The sequence below is a fragment of the Hippopotamus amphibius genome, chromosome 6 (genome assembly GCF_030028045.1).
Source record: "Hippopotamus amphibius kiboko isolate mHipAmp2 chromosome 6, mHipAmp2.hap2, whole genome shotgun sequence".
In the NCBI taxonomy this organism is placed as follows: domain Eukaryota; kingdom Metazoa; phylum Chordata; class Mammalia; order Artiodactyla; family Hippopotamidae; genus Hippopotamus; species Hippopotamus amphibius.
In genome coordinates, this window is record NC_080191.1 from 145,030,453 (window position 1) to 145,056,482 (window position 26,030).

Consider the following 26,030-nt stretch of genomic DNA (forward strand, 5'->3'; position numbering starts at 1 on the left):
AAGCAGACAGTTAACACAAAGATAACAAATTTGGCTCTTTCGCTAAACAGAGCTTAAAGTTCTTTTTTTTAAAAAATAAATAAATTTATTTATTTATTTATTTATTTATTTATTGGCTGCATTGGGTCTTCGTTGCTGTGCGCAGGCTTTCTCTAGTTGCAGCGAGCGGGGGCTACTCTGCTGCGGTGCATGGGCTTCTCATTGTGGTGGCTTCCCTTGCTGCGGAGCACGGGCTCTAGGCACACGGGCTTCAGTAGTTGTGGCACGTGGGCTCAATCGTTGTGGCTCGCCAGCTCTAGAGCACAGGCTCAGTAGTTGTGTCACATGGACTTAGTTGCTCCGCAGCATGTGGGATCTTCCCGGACAAGGGCTCGAACCTGTGTCCCCTGCATTGGCAGGCAGATTCTTAACCACTGCGTGATCAGGGAAACCCAGAGCTTAAAGCTCTTAATGGAAGGATTTCACTCATTTCACCTGTGTAATTGAAAATGAATTCTAAGCTTGAACCAGGACTATTCTGAGGTCATGTCCTTACTTAACAGCAGAAATGAAGTTGTAACATTCCTCTAAGTTTGCTAGACTTTAAAAATGAAAAAGCAGGACATGGAATTATGAAACAGCAGCTTGACAGGACCCTTGGAGATGATTTACTTCCACTCTTATACTCAGAAGAAAAACTGAGGCCAGAGGCACAGGGGAACGTGTCCTGAGACACAGCACTGCATATGGCTGATATATTGTGCCCAGTGCTCCAAGAGGAAAGGAGATAAATCAACAAAGACCAGGCCTCACGAGCTCAGCATGGCTTCCGAGACAGGAGAGAAAAGGCACTTTCCCTCCTTGAGCTTCAATGGGTAAGAAATCCTACATATGTTACTTTATTCCAACTAGACTACAGCTCACAGAGTGAGAAACAGAAAGGCTAAGGAACAGGCCGAGGGCAAACACTTCCTTTAGCAGCAGAGCCAGGACCCAAACCCGAGCCTTTGCCTGCGGCTGAACCCCGTGCTGCAGCAGTGTGTCTCTGTGTGCCAGTGGGGCATCTTCACGTTTGGACCTCACACACGTCCAGTCCTGGGCAGCCATAACCGGTCAGTGTCAAACCACACCTGAAAGTCTTCTCTCCCCGGGCTGCTGTGTTGTTCTGTCTTATGTGCCCCACGCCTTGCTTTACCCCATTGCCAGCACAAGCACAGCCTCCATTTTTCTTTCTTTCGTATTCTTGCAACTTCTAAAATGAACTGCATTTTTCCTTTATCACTTTATTTTTATTGCTTTACCATTTTATTTTAATTTGTAATAAATTACACTTCAAAATGCACAACAGAACACAGGAGATTTTGGCTAGGGCTTTTAAAAGCAAGTAAGAATTGAAAGCCGACAGCCTCCTAGCTATTCAAGGAACTGACTCTTCTCAGTTTTAATATCCCAAAACACCAATGTTTTATTCAAACAAAGCTTATGTATTTTTCTTAGAGTAAGAGAAAAACTTGTTTTTCTCCAATTTATTTGGACTTAAAAACTTTTAAAAATGCCAACATCACTTCCTTATTCATTCGTTCCACAAATGTCTTTGAACATCTGAACATGTGAACTCTAGGCCAGGTACTGTGTTAGATGTTACACAGTAATGTCTATGCAAGTGACAGTAATGCCATGCAAAGGCAAAGCAAAATAAGTGTCACATTCTACAGAAAAAAGAGACTATAAGTGAATAAATAAGTGAATACAAATAATCTCCTTACTGTTGAACGTGAAGGCTATTTCCAATTTGTCACCGTGGCCAATAATAAGCCACAGCTTGATAAGCAAAGGAAGGTAGGGTTTAAAAGAACAACTTTTAGGTCTTCCTCTCACAATCTGGGGGAAGGAAGGAAGGAAAGGAGGGAGAGAGAAGGGGAGGGAGGAAGGGAGGGAAATGTATTTCCGCCCTTAAATCTAATGATCAACAGAGTAAAAGGTTTGCCACTATGTATATTTCCCCCTCCTTCAAGTTTCGTGAAATAAAAAAATTAAGGGAGAAAAAAAAAACTCACCCTTCCCTTATTTAGTGTTTCTTGTGCTTCTAATTTATAAACCAGAAAATCTAGAAAGTACAAAATGGAGAAAATAGAGTATAAGTTAATTCACTGTGGCATTTTTAGACATCTAAAAGAACAAAGGTATACTTTACTCAGACCTAAAAAAATGTTTTAGGTTTAAAACACTCCACTTGGTGACTTATGTACTTTATTTCGTCTTTTAATGCGTTAGAAAGAGTTGAAAAAAACTATTGGATAATTTTCCTCTTTAAAGTTGTGAAAATTATATCAACAAAATACACATTATAACCTACTGATTAAAAGTGCATTTAGAATGTGTACTCAGTGATGAACTCTCCTTGAAAGTAAGGAGAAAAAAAAACCCACGAAGTGCATCTGAGGACAGAGATGATTTATTGTCAGCCACTAGATGGCACACTAAAATCATTCAGGACCCGAAAAGGAAATCAAACAGTGGAAACCATCTTTAATGCTCTTAAAGCTCTCATCCACTAGATGGCTCCATAAAATCACTCTGCATTTGAAGACAAGGAAAATCCGAATCCTATCAAATCACTTGAATGATCTTAAACTTCTCAGTAAAACATCCTAGCCCACACTGCCCTCCTCTGTTCTCCCTCCTTCTGCCCCACACCAAGGTAAACAGACAGAACATCTCACCTCCATCTCAAGAGTTACTAAAAAGGTAAATACATAAAAGTAAGAATGCAGGCAACTTCAAATCACAAGCTGTATAAAGTCCATGCTTTATAGAAAAACTCAGATTAAAAATCAATAGCATTGCCTAATACCTGTGCTAAATAATTTTCTCAAACCGAACCAACTGGCTGTGCTAATAAAGCCTTTATCACAAGGTGAAAAATAGGTATATAACTTCAAAGACGTCATACCATGAGATCAATTCATCACGTACACGTGTATGTATGCATAAAGTCTGGCATATTCTGGACAATGCATGCTGTTACCTTCCTGGATGTCTGCAGACAGAAGTTCTGGGACTTAGTAATGTACATGACATTCAAATGAAAAGCTGTGTGTTATTTCCAAAGTAGTGCATATAACCAGTACATGCATGACTCAAAGTGGCACAAACTGAAGGAAAGATTCCAAATCCAGTCTTGAGCAGGAATTATTCTGTTGCACAAGGTATAGCGTGTTGCTTACTATCTCTTTCTCCGTCCACCTATAAAACTGACTTTGGGTGATTTGAAAACTTTCTTAGCAAAAAAATAGTAAAGCAAGTACATGACGCTTCAAAGAAGAGTATGGTAAAAACATAGAACACAAATTACATTATTTATTTACCTTCCTTTGCTTTCTTATGTTCAAGTCTTTCCTTCTGCAAGGATTTCTCTAATCTCGATCTGTGTTCATACACAACTGCAAAAAAAAAAAAAAGTTAAAACTTATCTTCAAAGAATCTGAAATTCTAAAGTAAAATTAACCTCAATTTTCAAAACAGGAAGAAGACAGTTTAGAGTCCTTTCACAATTAAAATTAAAATGTACGCATTTTAAGCCCACATTCTGGGAAAAAGATGGAAACGATAACAGGCATAACTCTGGGCTGACTCCTATGCAGTCTGCCCCGGGTAGAACTAACACTCTGGAAGAGGCGGGGACAGAAAACCCAGTCCCGCAGAGTGGCTGCAACAGCGGAGAGGAGAGAATAAAATAAGTCTCTGATGCGCCCTTTAATCCTGTTTGTTCAGCATTATGGTCACATATGATCTCATTCCCTGGCAAGCTCAGCCAAGCCTGTCACTTGGTTCTTTTACCATCCCTAGCTCCCCATGACTACCGAAGATACAGTTCAATCGTCAATCACTGGCTGACTGTCCAGTGCACGCAACTGGCCAACGCTGCTGGCCACCCAAAGCTGCAATGCTCACAGCAACTCCCCTCCCTGACACCTGCTTGCTGCTGATGCACCCCCCGTCCCTCCCTCCTGCCCTTTCCCCACTGCCACCCCTGCCAGTTACCAGCTATCTCTGTCCTCCTTCCAACCTGCCTAGCATCTCCAGGGCCCTTCCCCTTCTCTCAACACTGCATCTTGCCGTCCAACATAAACCTGTCATTCCCAGGGCTCCATCTACGACTCCCACAGCTCCTAGTACTAATCACACCTCTGCTAACATCTCAGGCCACGACTCCCAGGATGCCTGTCACTACCCAAACTGGTATGGTGTCATCCCGATGGCATGCCTGCCCCAAACTCATCCTTCCTCTCGTCTTAGCCTCCCATCAGTCAACAAAATAATGACCTGCTCCGTTCCCTTTCTCCACTTGGGTTCCTCTTCTGTTCACCAGATGATCCCTCCCTCTGCCCCAGTGGTATTATTATAAAGGGATCTAATCCAACTCCACATTTATTGAGCTCCTATTATGTACCTGGCACCATATGATGAGTAGAAATGCAAAATGAATAGACATGGGTCTTGGCCTCTAGAAGTGCTAGTCTAATACAGGAGACAGTTTAGGTAATTTTAAATAATTAGAGCTAAATGCATCTGGCAAAATTAAAGCCCACAGAAAGAGAGGGGTGAGCTCTGGATGGGAGAGGAGTGAGGAAAGACTCTCAGAGGCGACAATCTCTTGGCTGGCTTTGAGAGTGAAGAACAATTTGGTGGATGGGAGCACTACAGGAGAAAGGCACTTCTGGAAGACATCACAGGGACAAAGGCACAGGAGGTGTTGAAATTGCACTAAAGGTAGCTGTGTTCCAAAAGGCTTGGTTCCAAGTCCATTGCTGAGAAATTCGATTTTTTTCAAACGCATAGGTGTACAGTACATTAGTCTCTCGGCCGATTTCTAAAAGCCTATGAAAACCAAACTAACACTACCTTCTTGAACGACATTTGGAACGAGGGAGGGAAGACAGAGACTAGCGCGGTGGAACCTCACCAAGCCAAGCCCCCAGCTGCGTGCTCGTGGTCTTTGAGCATTTCAGTCAGGTGGTGCAAGCTTACAGGGAAACAGATACATTACAGTGTTATCATGATATACACAGCCAAGAACTGGATGCCACGGGAACACCCCAGCCCCCCAGCTGGAAGGAAAAACACTCCCTCATTTCCAATCCCGTGGCCAAAGTCCCCACGGTGTGGGTAGAGGGTCACAGGAAGCTAAACATGGCAGGTAAGAGGGAATCTGGGTACACTAACTGGACATATGACAGACAATTTCAGCAAGCGTGTGCATCACTTTCAAAGAAAGGTACACAGGCACAGGAGTCAAGACCTCGCTGTAATGGAATCGAAGTGGCAGCAGGGGTCCTGAGCCTAGGGGGCTCCTGAATGGAGGTCAGGGCCATCACGGGGAGACAGTCCAGCCTAGAAACACCCAGGATAACAACACAACAACGACAACAACACAACCCAGCAGCAGCACAGTCAAGAAAATATACGTGGCGGCAGCTCACCACCACGCCCAGCCACCTCAGACTCTAAATACTGACTACCACCGTGGAAAGGTAAGGATGGGGGGAACCACTGCACTTACCAACTACAACCCTGTGAAATTCTTCTTGACTTAATAAAATACGGCAGCGATCACTCAGCATTATGTGGTACTCAGTCAAGGCGTCATGCTTATCTTTGGTTTAAGAAGCAGAAAACTCATCTGCATGATTTCATCTTCCGTAAGGGTGGAGGCTCCACTAGATGACACCTAGCGGAGAGGGAGCGTGGGGGCTGGGGTGAGGAGCGCGAGGTGACGGTGCTCCTTGCTTGACTCCCTTCCCTGTGATTCAGTCAGGAGGATAATGTGCCAACCACCGGTCCAAAGCAGCCATCGACGAAACTGCATCACACAACTGTGTGCAAAATGGGAATGTGCACACGCAACACAGTAACCGCGGCGCGTCTCAAGAGCTACAACATCCCAGGATACACAGTTAGAAACTCTCATAAGTAACCTGAAGAGATGCTGTACAAGGTCCACAAAGAGGCGAACACGTTTATGGATTGCAGCCCACATTCAAAGGTCTTGGGGACACCCGGGACTATTCACGAACACATAAAACGGCGTCACCTGTAGCAGGACCTAAGGCAAGAGTAATGTTTTTTTGCAAATGCTGCAGAAAAAAAAAAAAAAGATGTGGTAAATAGGAATAGAGACTACATGTAGGAACCATGAGGTAACAGTACTATTAATATTATCTTACTCAGAACTGGTCAAGTCATTATGACAGCCGCCAGCTCCTAGTCCTGATACATAACCTAAGAATTCAGAAATGGTTTGAGGGTTGGGGAATACCAGTGAGGAGGAAGATGAGAGAGTGGAGCAGCAGTGACTGATGGAGAGCTGGAGAAGTGCTTAGAAAATGGGAGGAAAAAAACAAACAAACCGAAAAGGAATCTTGAACTATACAGGAAACCACGTTAAGTAAAAGGAAAGTGGGAGTAAAAATTAATCCTTAGAAGTGGAAACTCTAGAAAGAAAGGGTGAAGGAAAGAGGCAGTTCATAAAGGTCGAGAGCACAGGCTCTGGTGTCTGGATTCAAGTTCCAGATCCATTCCTTATAGGGAGAGTTGCTGAACTTCTTCGTACTTCAATTTCCTTATACGGTACATGGGAATAAAAACAGTGCCCATCGCTTTGGGTGGGTGTCAGGGCTAAACGAGTTAATTTACATCAAGTGCTTCAAACGGTGCAGGGCCCAGGGCAAATGCTGGAAAAATACTGAAATATTTTTTCACCTACCTGTGGTGGCTTAAAAGTTTCAGAGAATGAATCAGGTGATTCCCTGAACTCTTTCAACCCTACAAGTAAAGTCTAATGATAACAAAGTAATATACAGATATATTGAGGAAGAGACTTGAAACAGCAATGAAATACTGATCTCAGTTTCCTGTTACTTAAAAAAAAATTCTCTTAAAAATGAGGGAAGGTTGTGAATAATCATTCTAATAGCTTAGTAAAACCTACAAGCCTGTTAAGAATTATTTTAGTAGAAATTAAAGGACAGCAAAACAGACCAGATAGAATCTTTGTGTTCTTGTAGCTCTTCTAGAAAATTTCCCTATCAATTAAACACACACATACACCCACACTACCCTTAACTCTTTAGCATGCAATCTCTAGGTTTTTGGGCTGGTGATTTAGCTAGATAGGTTTACTGTTTCGCTTAGGAGGAGGATTGCTAATCAATCCTTGTCACCTATCTCTATTTTTCTATTCATACTCTGAAGTCAAGGGCATCAGTCAAGATGAAATCACACTGCTAGAACCACTGCAACTAAAAAGGTATATAATGAATATTCTCAAGCACCAAACAGGTTCAAGAAAAAATAAGTATAAAAATAATGGTTCAATCTCGCCATTCAAGATCCTTCATGCAGACCAACACTGCAGCAGGGGTAGGATGTGAGTCACAAGAACTCGTGAGAAAAAGATGAAAATCCACAATACTCATCATCTCCCCTGCTTATTGACAAGCAGTTTAGTATTTTCCATGCAGTCAAGAATAGAAAGAGTTTTTATTTCTCCCCCGCCCCACCCCAATGCACTCAAGAGTTTAAAAACACGCCAGCTTCCTGCAGCAATTTTCCATTTTAACTCCGACTTCCATCCTAAAGGCACAGAGAAATTAGCTGTATGCATCCACTTGGGGGTAAAATATACATCTATGACATTTCAGGGTAAATTGCTCCAATTCAGAATTAGAAAGCAACTCTTTAAAATTAGACAGAAAACACTGCTAAGTATTTTAACACCTTAAGCCAAGAGAGGGCAAATACTTCTTTGGCAGAAGTAACAGCCTGTGAAATTTTGCTTTCAGTCCTGATGATAACACAAGGTTTTATCTTTATTTCAAAAAAAAAACAACCAACCACCTCTTGGTATGAAAGGCACACAATTCAACTAGTGAAAATACTGATTTGCAGGTAATAAAGTGAACGAATCTGTGTTTTGATAACTGTGGCTGAAGATCTTTAAGTAGGATAGCAAGAGACATGACAACGAAGGAAAATAAACTGAAACCAGTATAGTTCTCAGAAGACAATATTCTTGAGGTTTTGTTTTATTTTGGTTTTTTAGGCCTAAAATCGTAGATGTTTATTATGTCTTTAAGAACAGTTCTCAACTGTGGTTCTAATTCGCCAGAAGTGGGGTGGAGGCCAGGCCACTTGCCCACCAACCTCCTTTGCTGAACAATGAGCTGGTAATGAACCTGAAGACAACATCACAGATATGGTTTTCCAATTGTCTTTCCTTCCTTCTTTCATAATTCCACCTCACGAGAAGTCTGAGAAAGAATACCAAAGATCTCCTTGGGAAACAACCCACATAAAACAAGTGAAAAGACAAAAGAAGGGGGACAACAGTTACCATTCTGAGGGTCACACTGGATCCCCCTCAGCCTAGGGGGAACCCCTAAGGCTCTTCTTCAGCCTCTCCGCCCCACTCTTTCCACAAAGTCTGCCCCATCCTCATGACTCCACGAGGACCTCTCACAGGTAACTCCTAAACCATTTAACCCTGCTCTGGCCTCTCACACCACTCTGGTTTTACATCTGCCAGTACAATTCAACCTTTCCAGCCTGCCCGACAATTTATGGCTGAATTGTATTATGGTTGGCTCCCTTTGCTAAATGACATATTCACATCGCAAGCCCGAGGGCAAAACCTTGTTCAAATGGCTTCCTCTCACACCTTGAGTGAAACCCAAAGCCCTCACGAGGCTTCACCCCATCATCCATCCTGCACCAGCCACAGCAGTCTCCTCGTTATTCCCTGAACACACCGGGTGAGCTTTCACTCCGGCAGCTCACACTGCCTCTTCCTGGTGCCCCCACTGCTCCTTCTCCAGGTATCTATGTGACTAGCTGCCTCACTCCCCTCAATCTTTACTAAAAAGATACCATCTCATCAGATCCCTTCCTGGACAGCCTATCTAAGATTGCAACCTGCTTCCCACCCTCAACACTTCCAGGCTCCTTCGCCACTTCATTCTTCTCCGTAGTTCTCAACTCTTTCTACCATATTTTTTTAACTTTTTTTGCCTTATTTATTGCCTTTCTATCTCACCAGAATATAAGCTCAGTCAGGGCAAGAATTTCTGGTTTGATTTACTTCACTGTTGCATCCCTGTTACAGTGAGTGAAAGGCATTCAGTAGACAATGCGTGAATGAACGAGTGAGAGTGAGTGAACTATGTGCCGTGAAGGCTAGGACTGGCTGCCTCCTCCTTCCTTCTCTTCTAGATCCCCAAACCTCACTATCACTTCTGTTCCGATCCCCTCGTTCCGAATATCTAGTGGTACTCAACAATACTTGTGAAATAAATGAATGCATTTAGAAGATATTTCACTCTCTTTCTCATTTGCCTGCCCTCCTTTAAGTCCCAGGATTTTTAACTGAATTTCCATATTTGTTAGCTCATTAGTACTCACATATCCCAGAGAACAGATAACAGAATAGAGATTAAATATAAATTTATCTGTTGATGTATACGCTCATAAGATCAGCATTCATTAAATCCCAGCCCTGAAATATAGAAGCTTGCAGAATGCTGAGAGAAAAAAAAGGACAGTCTGATTAGGTATTTTTCTACTGCATGGCAATTGCTGTATTTTTTTTTACTGCACAATAAAGTTCCAATAATAGTTCACACGAGTGTCTATTTTTAAGTTTGCTAACGCATCCAGTTTATGAAGTCGTTTAAATGGAAATTTCAACCTTGATTTGAATTGGTGCATAACTGCCTTTCCTATTTTGGATACAACTATAGCCAGGCTTTCCCTCATGACACTATCTAACTGAGATTTGGCTTTTTCAAACAAGTATTATATTAGCTGACTTACAATATATGTCTTCACAGGTCTTCTTCTTGGCATTCTTTCAAGTAGTGAGCTACTAATAATCATTCTTATTATTAGAGGAAATCTAGTCACTCCTCATGAAATAATTCTACTCTTAGCTGCTCAGAGCTATCATAGCACCAGCAGTAGTCCAGGCACCTTGGGAAACACTAAAGTGCAGGCTTTACTCTTACACAAAGCTTCCAATCAATATATTTGGGTTGTGAGAGGAGGCTAAGACAGATAAAACAGTAAGAAGACAAGCAGAGATCACCAAAGATTAGGTGAGCCAGCATGACAGAACGACCTGCTGAGTCAGCAGATTTTTATATCCTCCTGTCTCATGAAAATGCAGCACTCTACAAAGTAAAAGTTACATTCTCAAAGGCATGAGTAAGTACATCTGCGTATATATCAGAAACTTACAAACTCACAATAATAGAAATAAATGTTATTCTAAAATCAGACAGACCCTCCAGTAATATTCTTATCTAGCAATCAGATTTCAGCTGGACTGCATCATAGCATTTCAGGAAATAATGCATGAGAAAGAGTATTAAGCTTCTGGTCACCCAAAATTGATGCAAGGGTATATAAGAATGCTCTTCAGATGGGCTAAAATGTGCAAAAGCACATTGGTTTTATAATGGGACTAAGAATTTATGCATAAACTTCTCAAAATTGATGTGCTTGACCCAAACATAAAAGACATTTAATTTTCTTAAGTTATCTGAATTCTTCATGGAAACCTATATCTATGGACACTTCAAGTAATGCCAGCAAAGAGGGAAAAACCTAAAATCCAGTATTCAGGAATCAACCCTGTTGTATAAACCTGTATCTCAGAGAATACCCACAACTCAGGGAGATGAGCTGGGCTGCAAGTGGCTTCTTCAAATTAATGCAGCAGTACAGAAGCAACCCCATCTTCATCCAAACTCCCAGTGTCAAGCTTTCACTTCAAAATATGAAAGTATGCAACATATCTTGGAAAAGCTTCATAAAAATCTGGCTTATAAAGAGATACTATGTAAGGCCTCTATCTATTGCATCCTGAATATCACATTCAACAAACAAATATTCACTGAACATTTACCATTTGCCAGGCATTGTTCTGATATTTGGGAATATATTGTAAGCACAACAGTAGAAAATATCTGCCTTTGGGAGGCTCATATTCTGCAGAGAGATGCAAATGATAAACATAACTAATAGTATATTAGAAGTTAGTGAATGCCATGGGGAAGAAAAGAACAGAGTAAAAGAGACTGGCGTTGTGGGAAGGACGGATCAGGTTTCACTTTTAAATAGGGTGGACAGGATTCACTGAGAAGGAAATGTTTGAGCCAAGCCTTGAAAAAAGGAGTTAGTATTACAGATGCCTCAGAGTAAGTGCTGCAGATAGAGGGAACAGGAAGTACAAAAGCCCTACAGTGCAAGCATCCTTGGGCTGTTCTAAGAAAAGCAGGGAGGCCAGAAGAGCTGAGGCAGAGTGAGCCTAGAAGGTTACAGGGTAAAGGTGGGGAATGCTGCAGACAGCGATGGGTATTGTAGGACCTCATGAAGACTTTTACTCTTAGAGAAATGGGGAGCCACTGGAGCATTTTGAGCAGGAGCATGTGATGTTAACTTAGATTTTAAAATAATGATCACTCTGACCACATGTGTGCACGATGTAAGCGGGAAAGCTAGTTGGTAGCAGGCTTCCGCAGTCATCCAGGTCCGGGTGTAAAGATAGAATAGGACCGTGTGCAAGCTGCAGCTGATTCTACATGTAAACTGAAGATAAAACCAGTGCGTGTCATAAGCTGAGATGGGGAAGGCCATCATGGACTAAGTTTATGAGGACGTTCAAGAGTAAGACTTTGCTGACTGCCAAGTGATCTACTCAACCTGCAGGAGTCAATCTAGATCCGCAGAGGCATATTTAGCAAGCGTGCCTCGACACCTGCCCAACTCCTGTTCCCCATGAACTTTCAAAGGGGAGTTCTGGAAACACTATGTTTAGCACAGGGTCGACAGGAAGGTAGGTAGTCAGGGTGGGGGGAAAATGAGCGGGACAGGGCTGCCACTGACTTGATCAGATCTGCATACAGAAAATAACTTTACAGGCAGTGTGGAAAGCAGAGTAGAGAACCTGAGAGAGAGCAGAGGTTGATGGAACAGTTAAGAGGTCATTTCAATAACCTAAAACAAAGTAACACGAGGGTCAAACTTCCATATCGCCCCAATATATAAGAAGATCTCCAGTCGTGCCAATAAGGCAGTTCAACAACAAAAAAAAAGTTTTTTTTTTCCAACTGGAATACACAAAGTTTTAGAGAAGTGAAAATGAATAGGAAGTGAAAAAATATATAACCAGACTTAAGGATATCCTAATGGTGATTAAATTCATGAAAAAGTGGCCAACTGGATTCGTCATCAGGGAAATCAAATTAAAATCATACTGTAACACCGCCATACTCCCACCAAAATGACTAAAATAAAAAGAGAGAGAAAATACCGAGCTGGCAAGAATATGGTGAAAGGAACTCTCTTATTTTGCTGATGGATATGTAGTTGGTACAACCACTTCAGAAAACTGTTTGACAGCATCCGCCAGAGCTGATGAGGGGATATCTTGTTTGGTCCATAAATCCCACCCCCACATAAGTACCCAACCAAATGCTTGGCATTTAGTCACCAGAAGTCACAGAGAAGAGTCAAGAACAACACTTCAGAACCCTCCCAAACTGGAAACAACATCAACATCTACCACAGCAGAACGGATAGCTTGTGGTTGTTTGTAAACTGAAACACCACTCAGCAATGTGGACAAACTAAGTGAAGCAACACACGAGTTTCACAAACATGATGTTCAGGAAAGACACCAGACAGCAAAATGGTACTTACTAAATGAGTCTACTTATAAAAAGTTCAAAAATACGCAAAACTAGTCTATGGTGAGAGAAGGTGGGCCCTGTTCACACTGTGCAGGTGGGCAGGGGGAGGTGGGCAGGCAGGTCCTGGAAGAGTGCAGCAGGGCGCATTTCTGGGTGCTGGTAACGTTCTGATTCCTGGTCTGCTTCATGAAAACTCACCGAGCTATGTACTTAGGATTCATGTACTTTTCTGAATGTGTTAGTGTCTACATAAGATCACGGTCCTTGTTATTTTCCGTTACATAAGTGAAATTAATGGTGAAATATACAACATTTAGATAAGGTCACTGTTTGCCTCCATCTGCATCTCCCCAAACAATCTGATTCAAACTCTTCACAGGCATGTCTGACATGTGTGTCTGCGTCACCTCAGGTCAGTATGTGGTCCTGTGACAGCTTTCTGAAGCATCCCCATCTTCACTGGAGATACAGCATGCGCAGACTCTGTCTGATGCTGTCACTGGAAATGTCCTAAGTCACATATATTCGGTAAAAATTAGGATAGCTGACATTTCCATTTGTCTTGTAGGTGCAGAGTCATGCTTTCGGTGGCCCTAAATCCTGAACGTATTGAGGTGTTTTTTGTTTTGTTTTGTTTTTGCAGGGGAAGAGTCGTGAAAAGGCTTATAGATAGATATTTTGCATTTACAACCGTGGAGGTCACATTCCTTGGAATAAATACCCATAGCTATCTTAAATGCCGCCACATCCTTTAAAAAAAGATTTTTGTCAGGTGCCCTCCATAAATATCTAGCCACATTAAACAAGGTCATTTTGGGCCAATGCGTCTTCCTCACACAGTGCTCTGCTGTTGAAAATAGAGCAGTTGGGAAAGCACCCAGAAATAGCAGAGGCTTTGTACTCACTCGGGTACAACGAGAGCCCCTCTTTTCTGAGGAGTAATTCTGCAGGGTGAAGGGAATCTCGCTCTATAATATTCAAGTATATGCAGTAATCACTGACAGAGGGAGAAGAATGCACAGAAGCAAAATATAGTTAAGAAACCAACGCAGAATGCCTGAGTGACGGACTCAAAGTGCATTATGAAAGTGGACCCAAGGATGGTGCAAAGATTTCTGGCTTATGCTACTGTGTGAAAGGAGAGTCCAGGAGCACAGAGGACAGCGCGGGCAGGGGGGGGCGGGGGGGGGGCAGGGCATCCCGCATCCCGCATCCCACGTTGCACATGTTTAATATTTGATAGGGATACCAAGACAGTGCAGGGAAGTATGAAGAGTAATCTAAGAAACACTCAGGTTGCTAGTAGCTAGAAGGTCACTGCTGGGAAGGTGTATTTCACGATCACTTACAAGTCTAAGAAGACCCAACACAAGGACGCCTATGAGGTAAACCCCAGCCTGCCCGCCACAGACACCTCTCACTCTTCCTGACATTTTTTCTGTCCCATGACCAAACTGCTTAACTACTTATACCAGTTACCACTGAGGGAACTTAAGAAGATAAGACACTGTGGGGACAAAGTCAATACCAGATGTCTAAAACCTGCATCACCAGTTTGATTAGAATTCTTAGTGATATCCTGCATTCTCCGCCCATTTGGGGGCATTTTAAGGTCTCCTCTGAGACAGGAGTATAATTAAGTATAATTTCTTTTCTTTCCTCATAGTTGCTACAGAACCATGAATATTTTCCTGATGGTTTGCTAAGATCACATGTGACTGTAAATAAGGATACCTCCTACACGGAGTCCCTGGACACTGCCTGATTTGGGGTGAGGGTTATATTTCAATCTCTGCACAGTACACAAAAGCCCTTAGGAGTACAAGGCTGAGCTTACTGATCGAGACCCTCAAAGGTCAAATAAAAACGTTATCTTTTCTTCATCCTTTAAGAAAAGGTATATCACACATCAGGACATGTGGCATTTAGGGTGACAGCAGAAGACTTTTGGTGATGATGTGGCATGAGGAGGACACAAAAGGTTTTGTGAAATTCTGGTGAGTAGGCCTTGAGATACTTCAATTATACTGGCCTCCATCATGTAAACACAGTCACCCACGATGTGAAACCCAACATGTGAGATCGGTGTCCACCTTCACCGTGGTCCCCAGAGGCTTCTCCAAGCAGTCTGGATGCCCCACATCCATTCTCACCTGGGGGCCTAAGCAAATCTCTACCCATGGTCTTATTATAATACTTGACATATAGATGTGTCACTTCTACTACATTGTGGAATTACTTATGAAAGGGTCAAATCTGTGCAAACTGTCACCTAGCCTTGAGTCTGGTAGAAGGTGGGGACCTGCTGATGGTTTAGTAAATGACTGAGCCACGACAATGAGCACGTGATGTTAACAATGTACTCTTCATACAATGTACATACAAGATGTGTAATTGCTTACATGTCAAGATAGCTCTCTAAGAGTCCAGCTTTAAGAAACTTTACGTTTGATACAGCTGACTTACACCAATATAAGCACAGGAATTCACTGGCAACCTCTAAAGGTTCTGTGCGAAAGGTAGAGGCAATCTATCTAATATCTACATGGTTTAAATTAACAAAGCACATGGGGATTTTTGAAAGCACAATAAAATCAACAGACAGGCCAGATCTGTAGAAAGGTAGATACATAACTGGATGCTAAAAGAGAAAAAAAGTCTTTGATGATTCCAGCATCCTAATTAGAGTCAGACTTCCAGTTTTTCTTTTCAACCCATTCCATAGTTAGTATTCACATTAAATCCACTGAAAATGACTTAAGTGGAACTGAGATGGATTATCCTGGAAGAAGAAAAAAAAGAGAGAAAAGAAAAAAAGGAGACAGACTGACAGAGAAATAGACAGAAACAGATGGAGCCAAGAGACAACTGAATGAGAATTTTTCAAGTAATTTAGGGAAAATAACACTGGCCTGAGCCAAGATTCCTGAGTCCCATGCTACCAGACACCAACCGGTTCTGTGCTCACATTGAAGAAACTTCATCTTTCAAATTCTGTGTCCTCAGCAATAAAATGAGGTAGCTGGACATCTGAGTCACCACAGTCCTTCCAATGCTACAATTCTAAATATGCATATTTAAAGCAAAAGAGAAGAGTAGGTGGCATCAGCAATACACTAATCATTTCAAACTGGATTTGAATATTCTCAGTAAAATAAATTTGGGGACTTCCCTGGTGGTCCAGTGGTTAAGACTTCGCCTTCCAATGCAGGGGGTACGGGTTCTATCCCTGGTCAGGGAGCTAAGATCCCACATGCTGCATGGCCAAAAAAAAAAAATCAAAACATAAAACAAAAGCAATACTGTAACAAAATTCAATAAAGACTTTCAAAATGGTCCATATAAAAATCTTTTTAAATAAATAAATTTGAATAAGAGAGGAAAGGTTCAATTTAGCAGAATGCTGGGAAAGACTCTGACTTTTTAGGAAAAACTTTTTGACAAAAGAATACTATTTCAGATTTATTTAACACCTACGATTTTCAATAAGTTGAAAACATATATAAACTAAGACCCTGTGTCATGCTTAAAGTGTCCTGTAGTGGGGCTCTCCTTTTCTATAGGTATAAATCTAAAAGATACAAACACATTACCCTCCTTCGATACTGAATGATCTTTGATAGTGAACGAATAATAAAAGCAGTAAAGTGCATACAAATACAACTGCTACTCCCATTGCAAACAGGTCTAAGGAGCATGCCTGCTCCTTTTTCCCCCTGCCTGATACACATTTCAATTTGCTCTTTCCCATACTAGGGAATAACCAAGCAATTCTTGTAAACAGCCTGGACACAGAGGTGGGAGGATGCAAATGTCAGGTGTCCTTCAGAGTAGGCAGATTTCTGCATATGTCTACTTGCACAAATCAGCAGGCAACATTTCATGGTGCAACAGGCCAAAGGCTAGAAGTCCAGAGATCAGGGTTTAATTTTTATTGTGAAAGGTATTTATTTAATGTCATATGTTTCATCACTGGTAAAATAAAGGGGCTTAGCAACTGATTCCTAAGGCTTCCTCCAGCTCTAAAATTCTCTGATTCTCTGATGTGGTTTAACAGGCAAGGACACAGAATCAGAACTGTGGAATGACCTGGATAAATGTTTAAGATCTTACAGCATAATAGTGATGTTCAGAAAGAATGCTGGCCTAACTAGAACAGGAGGACCCAGCCGGGCTATAAAAGAGGACAACAAAAGGAGGGGCAACATCTTTTTTTGGCTAAAGGGCTTAAGTCCCCTTTCTTCTGCAAAGTATCTGAAAATGATTAAAATTATTTTGACAGCTGCAAGTAATTGGGAGGTGTGTGAAAACAGGAAGTTCAGGCACAGAATAACCTCACTGTTTCCAGATTCCAACAATTCAATATTTATAGTAATCTGGACAAGAGTAGCCGACATTTATTATGATACCACATTTTGATTTTTCAAGTATTACAGAATGAAACTAATTATAACCATAGCTTAAAACAAGATTCATTAGCATACTCGACACTTCACCTCTGATGCTATGCTATTTCCCCATTGACAAAGCGTAAATCGGAATTTCTCTGGAAGAGCAAACAGTTACTCCACGGACGATCTCGGTACTATTCTTTACCACCTTGTAGATAAACCTGTCACTAAGAGGTTAAATACATTTGCAGATGGGTGTTCATATATTCCGGGGGAGAAAAAGTGTCCTTTAAAAGCCACTTTGGTAACAATCATCATAAACTATGCTTTTATAGTCCTTTACAATTTATATAGAAAGAGCTTTTTACACCCAATTCACATGTAATTGGTGGGGGAACAAGGTGCTAATTAGAAACTACTCCTATCTGTTCATTAGAAGATCCAGTGACCTTTCTTTAGCTACTAGCTTATCCTACATATACAGTACTGGAAAAGGCATTTACTTAAGAAGCATTAAATTTTTTAGTGATTTAGTGTGGTCTTGTTCCATTATTCTGAATCTCTGGGGAGATACTTCATAAGAAAAGAATCTGTTTACTATGGTAATTTTGTGATTGTCATTCAAGAGATTGTGAGAAAGGAAATTATTACCTTTAAATTTACCTTTCAATTGTTGATACAACATACCCTCCACCCCTCTGTACAGCTGTGTGAATTTTAGTATATAGATAAAAGAAAGGGTTTTTTTGTAATTAATGCTGAATACGAATTACCATAGGAGAATTGGGACAATTTTTAGTTAATATTCATGCTCAGTTCTTTCATCTTTGCTTTAGAATCCTGGGAACTCACTAGGTAAATTTTTTTTAACATTTTAAAGAATCAACTTTTGAGTTCTTTAACGAAGATAATTTTGTGCTACCTTGTTACTTTCTCAATGACAAAATAAAAACTACAGTACTTACAAGTAGCCTATTCCTTCAACAGCACAAATTTATGAATTAGGAATTGTAGCCCTTGATGCAAAACAATACACCTGGAAATACACATTAGGGACTTCCCTGGCGGTCTAGTGCTTAAGACTTCACCTTCCAGTGCAGGGGGTGCTGGTAGGATCCCTGGTTGGGGAGCTAAGATCCCACATGCCTTTGGGCCAAAGAACCAAAACATAAAACAGAAGCAATATTGTAACAAATTCAATAAAGACTTAAAAAAAAGACTGATAAAAAAAAAGAAATACACATTAGGCATAAATACATATTAGCAGTATATGTAGGCAAACAAAAAAATAGCACTAGTTATTATAGTTTTTCTTATGAGGCTATTACACACACACACACACACACACACACACACAGGATATAAAAAGCCAAAAACTAAACACAAAACAACAAAAACCCCCATCTTACCTAAACATAGTTGCCAATGTACTGTCAGAACTCAGTAAATCATCTACATGCTAAACTGCAGGACAGAAAACAACACAGGCATTGGGGAGGGGGGGTGGGTAAAGGCCCTTACAGATTCCTGTAAGGCCAAAAGGACAATTCTACATTATCAATATGCAAAATATACATATTTATCTGAAGTGCAAAAAGGGAGCATTTCCATCATTTTGTCTTTCAAGAGCTCATGAATTTTAAAAAAACATAGATAAAAATCTAACAGGAGAATATTAACATTTTCTGGCCTGGTGTTTCACTAGGAGTATACAAAAATAATTTTACAATTCCTTAACTTCATATCTAAGAAATAAAAGGTGTTATGAGCTTACTTTCCCATTCTGAATTTAAATGAGTTTGTAAAGTATCACTATATATGATATATATGTGGATGAGTCAAAAATTATCTGCACTCTGGCTACAGAATTTATTTTAATCAACTTCTAGAAAAGACAAATACACCATTTTTTGATATAATCTCCTTGCTTTTCAATACACTTTGACCCTTTGTCAACAAGCTTTCATATCCCCTCATTAAAAAATGTTTTAAGCTGAGCTGTGAGTCACGAATGCACCGCTGTCTTCACTTCTTCATCAGAAGTGAATCTTCATCCTCGTAGGGCTTCTTTCAGGGGGCCAAACAGGTGAAAGTCCAATGGAGCAAGATCAAGACTATATAGGCAGGATGCTTTAGCACCTCAAAACAAAGTTTTTTTGTTTTTGTTTTTGTTTTGCATGTCAACAGTGTGGGCAGAAGTGTGTGGATGTGCATACCCTCAGACCACAAAAAGTGAATCACTGCACACTGTTCTTACGCTGTTCTTTCCTGCAAATCACAAGTGGGGCATCCATTTTTGCTTGCACTGCAGTTACAAATAACTGATGTAACATGTTCACACCTGCACAGCAGGGACTGGGGAGACAGCAGCCTTGAATGGAAAGCACTGATAAGACCGTGTGGCCAACAGAAGTTTTAATATAACCAGAGTGTGGATAATTTTTGACTTACCCTTGTATCTGATGACAATATGTATCTGATAATACTGCATTATAGAATTGAAATAGTTTTCACAAGATTTTTCTTACAAAGTCAATGATCAGAAATTAACCTATTTAAAATAAAGCACATGTTGATAATTCATGGGTATGTTTTTCTGTTAGGCTTATATTCCTTATTGTGATGGAAAAACCTGAAAGCAAACCAACAAAAAAATTACTGTGATTAAAACTTTTTTCTTTCAATATTCCAAGTCAGAAAATAAAGTGGAAAAAAAATCTCAAAATTTGCCTTCTGAATGGTTCTATTTTTCAGAGAAACTTTTTTCCTGAATTCTGAAAGCAGGTACATGATTTACTATTTTACATATCAACTTCTTGCAGAATAAAAACTGTTTAAAAATAATCTGTTATTTTTTTCTGTTTCCCCAATGCAATATTGATTTAGTAAAGGACAGATTTTTTAAGCCATAAAGGGAAGTTTCATTTCTGTTCTTTTCATCCATTTTTAAAGTTCTCTAAAACTTAAAATGGAAATACAAATAGATCAAGCAAAACATCGAGTTAAATAGATTTTAAAAAACTTAAACGAGTCAAAGAAAATAACCGCACATCCATATGCCTTTGATTCTATAAATAAAGACTAGATTAAACACAAACTTTAGAGATTGCTCTGGTTGTTAAGGATTATGAGTGACATTTTGTCTCAAAATTTTTCTGTGCTTTTCAAATTTCTACACAAACTACTCTTAAGTTTATATCATAATAATTAAATATGCTGACACTCATTTTACTATAACTTAACTAAGTGGCACTTTTTTTATTGCACTCATGTTCTAAAAGAAAGGGAAAGATCAAAATCTATTGATAAGTTCATTGTCATGTCCAAGGGACAATATACATTTAGTTGAATCTTCTTCATATCTGATCTACACTTCCAGCACTAGAAGAGAATTGTTGTTTTTCATGATGACCATTTTTAACAATGAAGTAAAGCAATGAATACAGTTTGGAATGCTTTTCACGAATATAATGTGAAATAAAAAGTATTTTCTTTAATTGATTTCTCTTTCTTTTACCAGAAAAAGACTTGGCACAGAGCTTTCAATACAACCTCAAATTTAATAGGATGATTTAAATACAGAGACCAGAAAACATATGGGTGGAGAAGGTAATACATTTTCTATTTAACACTGACAACTCAATTCACCAGAATATTCCATTTCCTGACTATTCCACTTAATTGAGTTTTACTGCTTTGATGTTCATAGTCTCTGAGTAAAATGAGTTAACGATTGAAGCAGCAGCCTTTCAAAGATCATTCCAAAATATGCTTCGTGAGAGAAATAAAAATGCCTGTTAAAAACATCATGTCTTTTAATATGCTAAACTCACTTTCCCTAATGGAGATCTTAAAAGGCTGTCATTAGAGCTTTATGTCCTATTTTTATTTTCTAAGTTGGTGTTATATAAAAACTTTGATGTAATGTAGCTAGTTTTCAACTATGAAGCCTTTGTATAGAAAGATGAAGTTACCAACTCACCAACAGTACAGCGAATATTTTAATTTGTTTTTCTAGAAGTTGTAATTTATCAACTAATTAAAATAGGGGTGGAGTAGACTACCTTTTTCAAAACCGGTACTGTGTACCAGGCAAAGAATAGATGTTTTCATTAGACTCATGACTTCGGAGAACAAGTATAATCTTTATTTGGATAGGCAATGAAACAGGCTGAATGGCTAGGTTACCTGTCAAAGGTCATCAAAGTACTTAATTATGGAGTCCAAATTTGAATGCCAGTCTGTACTCATTCGAAACTTTGGGAAAGTGTATATTTTCCTCATTTTCTTGAGTTGGGTGTTCACACTGTAGCTTCATGAAAGTCTCCGACACAAACGTTTACCTCATCAAATACAGATTCAAAGGACCTCTAAAAACATGTTCTAAAACTCAAAATGAATTATTTTTAATATTCTCTTCCAATGATATAATTAATCAATAATGGCCTAGTTTTCATCTCATGGAAACCACCTTCATTTTCATTAGGGTTATTAAAGAAGTAATTTTTTAAAAAAAGAAAAACAATTTCTGCAGCCTGCCTAGACAGAGGCACATGGCTTTATAACTTGAAAGGGAAAGCTTATTTATTCAATGTATTATAACACCTTTCTGATTAAAAACTAAAACCATACTCTGAAAAAATTGAAGTCAGGGATTTCCGCCAACTTCTTTACATTTAATAAGTACATTCCTCTTAGGAAGTAGAGGTTTTTTACCCTAAATTGTTAAGACCAGTCTTTAAAAAAAAAAAATCAACAGTGAAAATAGCAGCTTTCCCTCCATCCTACAGGCCAGGGACTGGCATTTCAGACTCAAGGTGGACCCAGAGAATGGTGCCCAGGGCACATATGTTTCACATTGCTTACAGCAGCCTCTTGTGTCAGCAGAGGGATGATGGCCGGTGGCACAGACTTAAGCATGACCTAATGAAGCCTTCTGGCTCACATCATCAGAGTTTCTCAATGCCCTGGCAGACCTAGAGGAAACGGGAGTTGTGCTAAACGGGAAAGAAAACTGAATTTAGGGTGGGCAGATTTTCATTCAAATTCCTTTCTCTCATACACCACCTTTGTCATTCTGAATACAAAACCTTTTTGAACCTCACTGTTCTATTCCATAATGTAAATATTAGGGCCTGTTTCCATGTATGGTACAAAATAGGGACTCAATGAATTTCAGCTGAATTTAAAGCAAGAAAAGGGCAGAATCTTGGCAGGACTCTCAAGGCATGAATGATGAATAAATACAAGAAATGCAACATTCAGAAGGGAGCAACCTGGAGTGAAGACACTGGTCATGGTGAGAAGTTCCTGATGGTCAGTGGAAACCACCCAAGAGGAAAACAAGGAAATGCAGCAGCAGGAAGAGGCCCAAACTGCAATGAGATTCTCTGGGGCATACCAGACAATCCAGCAGGCTGGGGAGATGACCCATTTTGCTTGATGACTAGAACAGAATGCTGATTTCACTGACTTTGCTACTGAATGAGTCACAAGGGTGGGTAAACCGAGAAAATATGTGAGGGAGTGGAAAAATGTAAGTAATTACATGGATGTTGTAGAACTTACTTTAATTAAAAAATTCCTTGCTCTGTTTTGTTAACTCTGATTATGTACAGGGACTGACAGATCCCCCCATGAAACCCCCAGTGCTCTATACTGTAATTCTCAAGACCTGAGCTGCCTCTGAATTCCACTGTTGTAAACCCCAGGCAGGGAGTGAAATACCATGCAGCAGTTAATACCTGCTTCAGGATATCAGATCTCTAAAGGATAGCTAAACAGTGAGTTTAATTCTATAGTCAATCTTGGACTGTGACTTTTCCATAGGGCCTAGTTACTGGTACCAGTCTGCCATGAAACTCAATCGTGGATTGCTCCCCAAGTGGCACTGACAATCTTAGGAAAGAAAGGTGTCTGCAGGACTGGTCTTCTGAGTCCAGCCCTACACCACTGGGGATAAGTTAGGACACCCTCATCAAAGTGGCATGTATATAGATGCTGCTTACCAAGGCATTTGTTGCCAGGCACCAGGTGGTAGAGCGCGAAGCCCTTTCAACCTGGTAGGGATGACTGGGGAAGGAAGAGAGGACGGAAGGAAATCCATGCCAGGTAAAGTTCTAGGCCTTTAACATGTTTACTCTTTACATCAACACTGTAAGATACAATTTTTTAAAAATTAGGCTCAGAAAGATTCAACTTGTTTAAGGATATAAAACTAAAATTTGGCAGACTTAAGAGTCAGTCTGACTTCAAAGCCAACTATGATATTTTGAACAGACAAAAAGTTCAACAGCAAACCTAAGTAAAACAGCATCTTGTCTATTAAGAGAAGTTGTTAAAACACAGGTGAGTGCCAGAAAGATGAAAAAATGAGTCACAAAGAACTAAACTGAAAAGAAATCCTCCCTTAAAACTTAATTACTTGAAAACTCTTTTCAGAGTCTCATTTATTCTTATTATACATAATTCTATCAAGTGTGGTTACTGGGCTTTCAAGTCCACAGCAAAATTAGATGAGAGGGAGACAGAATGACTACCATAAGAAGCTGATAACAGTGAAGAAAACTATAAAAAATAATTGTTACTTGGAGAACTAATTCCAAAGAGACACTGATTGAAGGCTATTTAAAGTATGGATTACTTATGATGACCACCACATATTACAAAACACAATTTCCTTTATTTTTAGTCATTTCAGCAAGGTGATCTTTAAAAATATGTAGCTAAGTAATTTACCATATCTAATACTTCTGTAGACCAGGCTTCCTGACTTTTTTGTTGTTCAGAAAATATGGTTTCTTTCCTTCTTACATTCTGAGCATGCTAAAAGAAACACAATATTATAGCACAGAATAACATACTGACCCTAAGACATCAAGAGGGCCTTCTACTGTGAAGCCTCCTCCAATTCTCACCCTGCCTCTTGCCCTGCAATTTTCTCCCTCTTCTTTATCTGACTTGTTCTTTCACTTGTTCTCATATGGCACATACCCTTCCTTACTAAAAGGACACCTTGGGGGTAAGGACCATTTGGGGGCAGGGTTACTTGGTTTGTAACTTCAAAGGATCTAGTGCACTGCCTTCTACATAAGGGAAACTCAGCAAATATGACTTTAATGAAATTTATGTTCAGTATATTCAATTTTAGAATACAGGGATGCATACAGAAACAACTTCCACATGAAATGGTTAACATAAAACATCTAGGGCTTGAAAAGGCAACCTATGTATTCATCAAGTAACAATTTACTGTACTTCAGGCATTGTTCTAAGCACAAGGATTAAAACAGTGGACATGAAATACCAGTTTTCTGAATTCAAGGTCTCATCCTCTCATAGAAGAAGACAGACAAACAAGAGACAATTAACAAGGAGATACAATATGGGATTTCAGATAGTCATCAGTGCAAATAAGATAATGACGTGGGATAATCGGATAAGGGAGTACTTAGGTGAATGAATTATCATCATTTTTCAGCTTATTTCCTATATTAAGGAAGAGATACAGCTATGACTTCTGAAGACTGTTCAGAGGTAAAAAATATGAAAGATTCAGGCTTCTCGAAAGTAACCAGTGCAATTCCATGGGCTGTTGTAGTAGCCAGCCTTCCAGATGGTTCCCGATGATCCCCACACCTCCTGGTACTCACGCTCTTGTGTACTCCCCTCCTACACTGTACCAGGGTTGGTCTGTGTGACTAACTGCATCCAGCACAAGTGGATTAGATTATAAAAGCCAGGCTGCCAAGTGCTGGGCTCTTCCTCTGCTAGATCCCTCACTCAGGGCGAGGGAATGCCAGTCAAGAGGACACTCAGGCAATGTACGGAGGGGCGTTCCGCAGTGAAAAACAGAGGTATCTGAACAACAGTGAGAAATTGAAGCCTGCCAGCAACCACATGAATGAGTTCGGAAGTGGACCCTCCCCCAGCCCATCCTGAGTTGACTGCAGCCCAGCCAACGGCTTGAGTACACCCTCATGAGAGACCCTGAGCCAGAACTATATAGCTAAACTGCTCCTGGATTCATGACCCTCAGGAAATGGTGGGAAACAGTTAATGGTTATATATGTTTGTTACTTGAAAGTGTTAAGTTTGGGGGTAATCTGTTATGAGGCAACAGATAGCTAACACTGCTGCCTTTGTAGGAGCTGGCATCTGAGCTGAGGCCTGAATAAAAAGGAGTCAGTCAATGATGAAGAGATCTCAGGGAAGAAGGTTCCAGGGAGAGAGAATAGCAGGTTTAAAGACTCTAAGAAGGCTGTGAGCTTGGGGTGTCCCTGCAACAGCTAAAAGGCCCATGTGGTCAGAAACTGGTTGGTGAAGCACAACCAAGTGGTAAGAGAAAAGTCAAATTTTCCTTAAAGAGAGAAAGGAAATAACATTACCTCTCTTATATTTTACAACAAACAATCCTTATTAACTCCTGAGCAGAAGTAAATGTGGAAGCAAGAAAAACAGGTAGAAACTTACTGCAATTAGCCCAGTCAAGAGATGACAGTGAGTCAGACTAGGATGTCAGAAACAGAAATATTACAGATTGGTAAGATTCAGGATATGTATTTTGAAAATAGAGTCAACACAACCATATAAAAAGCATTCATGTAGTCTACACCATGCCGGTAGGTTTTTGAGTGACCTGGATATAACCAGAACAGAGCTGGAAAGGGGGGAAATTCAATATGATTGAATGAGACACAACTTAAAATTAAAAGCATAATTCTAGGTGTGATGGTTAAAAACTGTAATTTTTTGCAGTTAAAATGCTATGGGGCTTGATAAGACTCTTTCCTTTATAAAATAATTAAGCAGTAAGTAGAAATGTTCTTTTTGGTGTCTGGTCTGACTGGTGCCAACCAGAGTGTTAAAAAAAAAGTATTTAAGCAATCAAGTAGCAGAGTTAAAAAAAAAA

At 40.0% G+C, this 26,030-nt stretch overlaps 1 protein-coding gene across 4 annotated transcripts in view; it reads right to left on the reverse strand.

Annotated features, from left to right (window-relative positions):
• GOLIM4 (golgi integral membrane protein 4) overlaps positions 1-26,030 on the reverse strand; it is a 78,154-nt gene that overhangs the window by 30,920 nt on the left and 21,204 nt on the right. For all 4 annotated transcript variants that reach the window (XM_057739311.1, XM_057739310.1, XM_057739309.1 and 1 more), the window contains exons 2-3: positions 3,348-3,422; positions 2,037-2,086 (exon numbers count right to left, since the gene is read on the reverse strand). In XM_057739311.1, coding sequence (XP_057595294.1) covers positions 2,037-2,086; positions 3,348-3,422 — 125 coding nt within the window. The remainder of the gene's footprint in view (positions 1-2,036; positions 2,087-3,347; positions 3,423-26,030) is intronic.